General features: G+C 35.7%; 1 protein-coding gene across 1 annotated transcript; it reads left to right on the plus strand.

Moving 5' to 3' along the window:
- Window positions 5,293-7,693, plus strand: LOC18609567 (non-functional NADPH-dependent codeinone reductase 2). Its single transcript, XM_007044746.2, has 4 exons — window positions 5,293-5,729; window positions 6,485-6,728; window positions 6,838-7,017; window positions 7,191-7,693. The coding sequence occupies exons 1-4, from the start codon at window positions 5,389-5,391 to the stop codon at window positions 7,413-7,415; spliced, it is 990 nt and encodes a 329-aa protein (XP_007044808.2). The 5' UTR covers window positions 5,293-5,388; the 3' UTR covers window positions 7,416-7,693.

Genomic DNA, 7,982 nt, shown 5'->3' on the forward strand with positions numbered 1-7,982 from the left:
TTCGTCATTGACAGCACTACTTGGCTTATCGTGAGTTTGCTGTTTATTCTGACCATCAAGCTTTAAGGTATTTGCATTCGCAAAAAAAGCTTAGTAATCAACATGCTAAGTGGAGTTCTTTTCTCAATGAATTTAATTTCTCTTTAAAATATAAATTTGGGCAGTCTAATACTGTGGCTGATGCTTTGAGTAAGCGATGTAAAATGTTATCAGTTATGAGCACTCAAGTCACAGGATTTGAAGAACTTAAAAATCAGTATAGTTCTTATTCTTATTTTAGCAAGATAATAGCTGATTTGCAGGGTTCATTACAAGCCGAAAATTTACCTTATAGGTTGCACGAAGATTATTTATTCAAAGGTAACCAGTTGTGCATTCCAGAAGGATCTTTAAGGGAGCAAATCATTGGAGAACTTCATGGGAATGGTTTAGAAGGACATTTTGGCAGAGACAAGACTTTGGCAATGGTGGCTTATCGTTATTATTGGCCAAAAATGCGCCGAGATGTGGAGAGGTTGGTGAAAAGATGTCCAGCTTGTTTATTTAGTAAAGGCAGTGCTCAAAACACAGGTTTATATGTTCCTTTACCTGAGCCAGATGCACCTTGGATTCATTTGAGTATGGATTTTGTTTTGGGACTTCCAAAGACAGCAAAAGGATTTGATTCTATCTTTGTGGTGGTGGATCGGTTTTCAAAAATGGCACATTTTATTCCGTATTTTAGGACTTCTGATGCAACTCATATTGCTGAATTATTCTTTCGTGAGATTGTAAGATTACATGGAATTCCAACTTCCATTGTTTCTGATAGAGATGTGAAGTTTATGGGACATTTTTGGAGAACTTTGTGGAGGAAATTTGGGACAGAGTTGAAGTATTCTAGTACTTGCCATCCACAAACAGATGGTCAAACAGAAGTTGTGAATCGAAGTTTGGGTAATATGTTAAGATGTCTTATTCAAAATAACCCAAAGACTTGGGATTTAGTCATACCCCAAGCTCAATTTGCTTACAACAATTCTGTCAATCGAAGAATAAAGAAGACACCATTTGAGGCTACATATGGGTTAAAACCTCAACATGTGCTTGATTTAGTGCCATTACCACAAGAAGCTAGAGTGAGTAATGAAGGAGAGTTATTTGCTAATCATATTCGAAAATTTCATGAAGAGGTAAAGGCTACTTTAAAGGCCAGCAATGCAGAATATTCTTTTACAGCAAATCAACATCGTCGCAAGCAGGAATTTGAGGAAGGTGATCAAGTACTTGTGCACTTGAGGTAAGAAAGATTTCCTAAGGGTACTTATCACAAACTCAAGTCTAGAAAGTTTGGACCTTGTAAGGTGCTAAAGAAAATCAGTTCAAATGCCTATTTAATTGAGTTACCACCTGAGTTACAAATCAGTCCTATTTTCAATGTTTTGGACTTGTATCCATTTGATGGATGTGATGGAACTGCATCTACCATAGATGCTCAAATTCAGCACCTTCCAATTGCTAAGGTTGAAGTTATTGAGGATGTGCTAGATGTAAAAGAGGTTCGATCTAGACGAGGGAACCCGTATAGACGATTTTTAGTGAAATGGCTTGTTAAACCTGCTAATGAAAGCACTTGGATTGCAGAAGAAGAATTGAAACGAGTGGATCCAAACATCTATGAGAAGTATGTTAAGGCCCACTCATCAAAGCCGAGTCTTTTCTGACCCAAGGGGACTGATGAGGCGCATATGGAAATTTATTTAGTATTTTAGTTAGTTTAGGATTTTATTTTTTTTATTTAGTTTGAAATTCTTTTTCCTATCTTTATTAGAATTTTAGTACTTTAAGTCTTTATTTAAGATTAGAATTACTATTTGATTAGGATTTATCTTAACTATTATAAATAAATATCTTAGGTAGAAGATTATCATTATCATCTTTTGTTATTTGAATATTTATTCAAGAGGTTTCTTTGAAAAACCCAATTATCTTTCTATTGTTCCAACACAATCAACCCTATTCTAGCCCTAATTGTTGAGTTCTAATTTCCCTAAACCTTTCGGCTACATCATTTATGCTAAATACCTGATGCAACAAGAACTAAGTTGGGTGAAAAGTCACTCGTTCCTATACACCTTGGGTATAGTGAAGTTTCAAAGGGTTACAAGTTGCTAGATGTTAAAACAATGAAATTCTTTGTTAGTAGGGACGTAGTTTTTTATGAGAACATGAAATGGAATTGGGATACAAATGCTGTTGAAAATTCCCAGAGTTAAGAAATTTTGCATATTCCTTGTCAAGGTCAGAAACAAATGAAGATTTAGATGAGAATGTTGATAAGGCTCATGTAAGAGAAACAAGGTCTTTGCAAGACATTTATTCTAGATACTATGTTGCAATTACAGAACCTAGTTCCTATGTTGAAGTTGTTGCAGATGGTAAATGGAGACAAGCCATGGAAGCTGAAATGTCAATGATAAGAAAGAATCAGACTTGGATCTTTACAGATAAACTAGATAAGTAGAAGTTTATTGGAGTTAAGTGGGTGTACAGGACAAAGCTAAACTCTGATGGTTCAATAAATAAGCATGAAGCCAGATTGGTGGTTAAAGGTTTTCTCAAGTACATGGAGTTGATTTTTTTGAAACTTTTGCCCCAATAGCTATACATGATATAATTAGGCTACTAGTGGCACTTGCAGCTAAAAAAGATTGACAAATTTGGCACCTAGATATCAAATCTGTATTCTTGAATGGGATCATTAAAGAAGATATCTATTTTGAGCAACTTGAAGGCTATGTTGCACTAGGCACAAAGAACAAATTCTACAAGTTAATCAAAGCCCTTTATAAGCTTAAACAAGCCCCAAGAACATGGTATGAAAAAATGGGCAGTTACTTGCAGAGCTAAGGCTTGATTAGAAGTGCCAGTGTCAAGTAACAATATTTAGTTGATTATATCACTTTATGTTGATGACTTACTTATTACAAGACTAGATGGCAAATTTGTGGATGACTTTAAAACTAAGATGCAGACTGAATTTGAGATGAGTGATCTAGGAAAAATGTCTTTTTTCCTTGGTCTGTAAATTCAACAAAGTTCATGTCATATTCTGTTACATTAGAAGAAATATGCTTATGAATTGTTGAAAAAATTCAGAATGGAGAATTGTAAAGTAGTTGTAGCACCTCTAGCTTGTGGTAGCAAATTTAGCAAGGATGATAGAAGTGCTGATTTAGATGAAACATACTATAGAAGGTTAATTGGAAGTCTTCTATATCTTTCTGCTTCAAGACCTAACGTTATGTATGCCACTAGTTTAGTCTCAAGGTTTATGCACAAGCCTTCTAAGACTCATCTAATTACTACTAAAAGAGTACTCAGGTACATTAAAGGGACCTTGAGTTATGGCTTGAAGTTCTGTAAAGTTGAGAAACAAGAGCTTCAAAGCTACTATGACAGTGATTAAGGTGGAAGTGTGGATGATTTGAAGAGTACCAGTGGTTATTACTTTTCTCTTGGGAAAGCTATCTTTGCTTGGAACTCAAAAAAACAAGAAATAATTGCTTAGTCATTTGCAAAAGTAGAATATGTTGTAGCTGCATTAGCTATAAACCAAGCAATATGGCTAAGAAAGATTCTCCAAGATCTAAAGTTTAATTGTGATAAATCAACTACTCTTGGATGGATAACAAATTTGCCATAGCAATGGCTCAAAATCTAATATATCATGGTAGGACTAAGCATAAATCAAGCATTACGCAATTAGGGAAGCAGTGAAGAATGGAGAGAGATCTGTCAAGTACTGTAACACAGATGATCAGCTAACAAATATTTGCACCAAAGGACTCAGTAAAGAGAAGTTCGAGACTTTGAAAGCTAAGCTAGGAATGTGCAGATCAAACATTCAAGAGGTGTGTTGAAGATGGAAGTTTGCTTCCTTCATTTGAGGCAAAAAATTCAAGCTTAATTGGTAATTGACAAGGCTTGTGCCTGTCACGTGATTTTTTTTTTGTTAGTTATCAACCATGCTTATCGAGTGTTGAGGTTTTTTTCTTTTTCTTTCTTTTATTATCTGTTGTTTGTTATGCCTTGGGATTGCAAATTCCAAGTGCTACTAAAACCTTAGGTTGAGCATAGGGGACTGTGAATGGATTCATTTCTTTTTACATTTTATTATAAAAATAGTTGTATAATATGTTGGCTTTTTATTTTAATTGGTGATTCAAAATTTAATATATCTATGATGAGATGTGACTCTTAATTGTAGAAAGGTATGCCTCTTTGATAATTAGAATAATACGTTTGTTCACTTTATGAATAGATGTGTTTGTATAATGAAAAGACACATTGTTGATGTTTTATTATCTATAAATACTTATCCCCTCATCGTCGAAAAGCACTTTTTATCTTTTGTATCCTAACTTCAAAATTCTCCTAATCCCTTCTTTCTTAGAAAATCATTCTAAGCATTTTATGCTTCCAAAAACTCTATTTTTCTTCATTCTAAAATTCCTTCAAAAGCAATTGAGAGATTTTTTAATTTACTGAATTTTCTATTTGAGTGAATATTAGAAGATGTTTGAGTGATTTGTTGTATCTTAGGAATAGAACGTTATCAATTGCTATTTGTACTGAAGTAGCCACAAAAATCTACTTTGAAATTAGTGCCTTTTATAAAGTGCCTCGAAACTAGTTTTCACATTTAAACTCTTTTTCATATCTTTTGTAGTCAACTATTGAGTCTTCATTATTTTTTTGTGTTATTTTTTATATTTTCAAGTATAGAGTCTAATATAATAGGCATCGTTTTTTCTTCTTGTAAACAACCTTCATATATGAAAGGCTTATTACCGTTATAAAATTGTTCTTCTTTCCAAAAAAAAAAAAAAACTAACAAAAACTATTCATTCTTATATGAACATGTCCTCAGAAACTATCATTGGTATCATCCAGGCTTCTTTGTTAGAAATAATGGGATCTATTAGCATTAATCCCACTAGTATAAATTATCTAAGTCGTAATTTTTGTAACGATTAAAGAAAAACTTTTTCGTGTCAGGGAAGATCAACTGCCCTTTTCAGTAGCAACAAAGAAAATATTCTAATTAAATTGTATGCTAACTTACTAGTATTTCATGATTTGATTAAGCGATCTATTAATCTTGAGTGTAAAGTATAAACAGTCTTCTGACTTCCAACAATGATCAACGCTACCAACCAGCAAGATATAAGATTATGATTGAATCAGAACCTTAGATTTCCTCAGCTTGAAACTATTAAGCCCCACAAAACAACTCCAAGGAGAAAAGTAAAGACTGTAAAAGATGGGGTTCAGTTATATATAAACTAACAGCCCGAGATGGAATCAATAAGCGACATTATTCCAGCTCCAGGTGTAACATAGCAAATGGCTGATGTTCCAGAAGCGCCCGTATTCAACATCCCGGAGGTGAAATTGAGCTCCTCCTCCGGCCACCGAAACATGCCCGTGATTGGAATGGGCACGATGGCAGACCCCTTTGATGAAACAGCTTTGAAAGAGGCAGTCCTGGAGGCTATCAGGGTTGGTTACAGGCACTTTGACACTGCCTCGCTGTACAGGTCCGAGAAGCCCTTGGGAGAAGCTTTAGCAGAAGCACTTAAACTTGGCCTTATCGCATCTCGGGAAGAACTATTCATCACTTCCAAGCTGTGGTGCACTGATGCTCATGCTGATCTTGTTGTTCCTGCTCTCAAGAATTCTTTGAGGTAAAATCTTTACCTTTAAGTCCCTTAATCAAAGACTAAAGAATCTGATCCTAGCTTGACCGCCATGAATTTGGCTTTTGTGTCTCATAGATAAAATAGAAGTTAGAAATAAGAAAAGACCAAAAAGGAGAGAGAACAGAGCAACTGAACGAGATTCTTGCACAGGAATTATTACACTGCAACATTAGTCATGAGGTGTCATGGTTAATTCCTTCAATAATTTGCAATTGGATAGATCCACTGCTGTTTCAGGCTAACTCCAAGGCTGGCATAAGGAGAATTGAAAGAGATCACAATGGAAATTTGAACATGTTAATGCCTGTTACTATTACTATTTGAAATGGTTTATTATAATCATCAAAGCTTTTTTATGCCCATTATCATACATTTAGGAGGATACAATGTTTGTGTTAAAGAAAAATCTATATATAGATGGTAAATGTGAATTTCACAGTTACATATTTTATGTTCATGAATATTGCTAATGTCTATCAAATGCATCCTCTAACTTTTAATCGAATTACTTTTATTTTGTGGCCTTAAGAATCTCGTCCCTGGCCTCTGAAATGTAGTTTATGGCTGAAATGAACCTTTTTAGTAGAAAACTAGAGTTGGGGCGGATCATATTTATTGATAAAACTGTACAAAAGATTGCATCGTTTAGCAGTCAACATCATTTTGCTGTTATGGAGTACTTAATCGGTTCAGAGAATAGTTGAACAGGATTTTTTGGTAATTAGAAAGGCTATATGCAGGATGCTTCAGTTGGAATACCTGGACCTTTACCTCATTCACTGGCCTCTGAGCGCTAAACCTGGAAAAATTGGATTCCCGGTACCAAAAGAGGAACAACTAGCAATGAATTTCAAGTCAGTCTGGGCAGCCATGGAAGAGTGCCAGAGGTTTGGCCTCACAAAATCTATTGGACTCAGTAACTTCTCCTGCAAGAAGCTTGGAAACATACTCTCCTTTGCTACCATCCCCCCGTCAGTGAATCAAGTGAGTCTTTCTCGTTCCTTTTTAGTACTTTATTTTTTGTTTTCATGCTTTTGATTGCTGTAAACAAGCAATGATTAGGTAATGAAGATGATAAATTTGTTTTGTTCAGGTTGAGATTAGCCCTCTCTGGCAACAGCAGAGGCTCAGAGAGTTGTGCAAGGCCAAAGATGTTATTGTAACTGCTTACTCTCCTCTGGGAGCAAAAGGGACCCGCTGGGGCACTGATGAAGTTATGGAAAATGAAACACTGAAGGAGATCGCTAAAGCTCATGAGAAGACCGTTGCTCAGGTTCTACTGCTTGTTTTCGAGTAGCTTCTGCAATGCCTTTACTTTGATACGTTAATTTTATGAATCAAAAAAAGAAACATATACCAGTTGTATGTGTAAATATTTCTGTGTTCTTTGTTCTTCTGAGTTATATTAACGGACTAAAACATTACAACGATTTGGAACCTTGGCAGATTTGTCTAAGGTGGGCATTTGAGCAAGGGGTAACTTTTGTGGTTAAGAGCTTCAACAAAGAAAGGATGAAGGAGAACCTGCAGATCTTTGACTGGGCATTATCAAAGGACGATTATAAGAAACTCAATGAAATTCGGCAGCACAGATTAATGCCTAAACTGGAAATGGTCTCACCTCATGGACCTTTCAAGTCCCTGGAAGAACTGTGGGATGGGGAGATTTAAGCTTTAGCTATCCTTGCTATGGTTGCAGTGATTTTTGCTGCTAAATTTATCATTTGTAGTAGTGCACTGCTGTTATACTTGTCTTCAGTTGAGCCAGCCCAAACCTTCCTCTTTAAGTTTGATCTTTGTCTATTGGGAGTTGGACTTCCAACATCCAAATACTTGTGTTTGGTGGCCTGTCTCTAAGCCATCCAGACTTATGGTCATGGCCTGTTCAGGATTAAGTTTTCCCTCTCAGTGAACATATAGGAGACTGGGCCTTAGGACCACTTCGATTATTCTTTAATCTTTAGATAAATTTGAAAGGGAAAAAACTAGACAACAATCAAAACTTCTGGGATATCACCAATGATACCAAAAAATAATAATAATCCCAACCAACAGAAAGTCAAGCTTTCAAATCAGCATGTCACTTTCCTGGCCGTCCGATTCATCCTCTTTGATGCTCCGTTTTTCCACTTTGAGAACCAAACACTTGAAAAGACCACCTCTGATTTTCTGTCTCCATATAATATGGTGGAAGGCCCAGAGAATCCGTAGATCAAACACGTGTCAATAATTGGGTGG

This window comes from Theobroma cacao, chromosome 2 (assembly GCF_000208745.1).
Source record: "Theobroma cacao cultivar B97-61/B2 chromosome 2, Criollo_cocoa_genome_V2, whole genome shotgun sequence".
NCBI lineage: Eukaryota > Viridiplantae > Streptophyta > Magnoliopsida > Malvales > Malvaceae > Theobroma > Theobroma cacao.

Coding starts and splice junctions, on each gene's coding strand:
- LOC18609567 (XM_007044746.2), top strand. CDS start 5,389: ATGGCTGATGTTCCAGAAGCGCCCGTATTCAACATCCCGGAGGTGAAA. Junction 5,730..6,484: donor GCTCTCAAGAATTCTTTGAG/GTAAAATCTTTA, acceptor GGCTATATGCAG/GATGCTTCAGTTGGAATACC. Junction 7,018..7,190: donor ATGAGAAGACCGTTGCTCAG/GTTCTACTGCTT, acceptor GAACCTTGGCAG/ATTTGTCTAAGGTGGGCATT.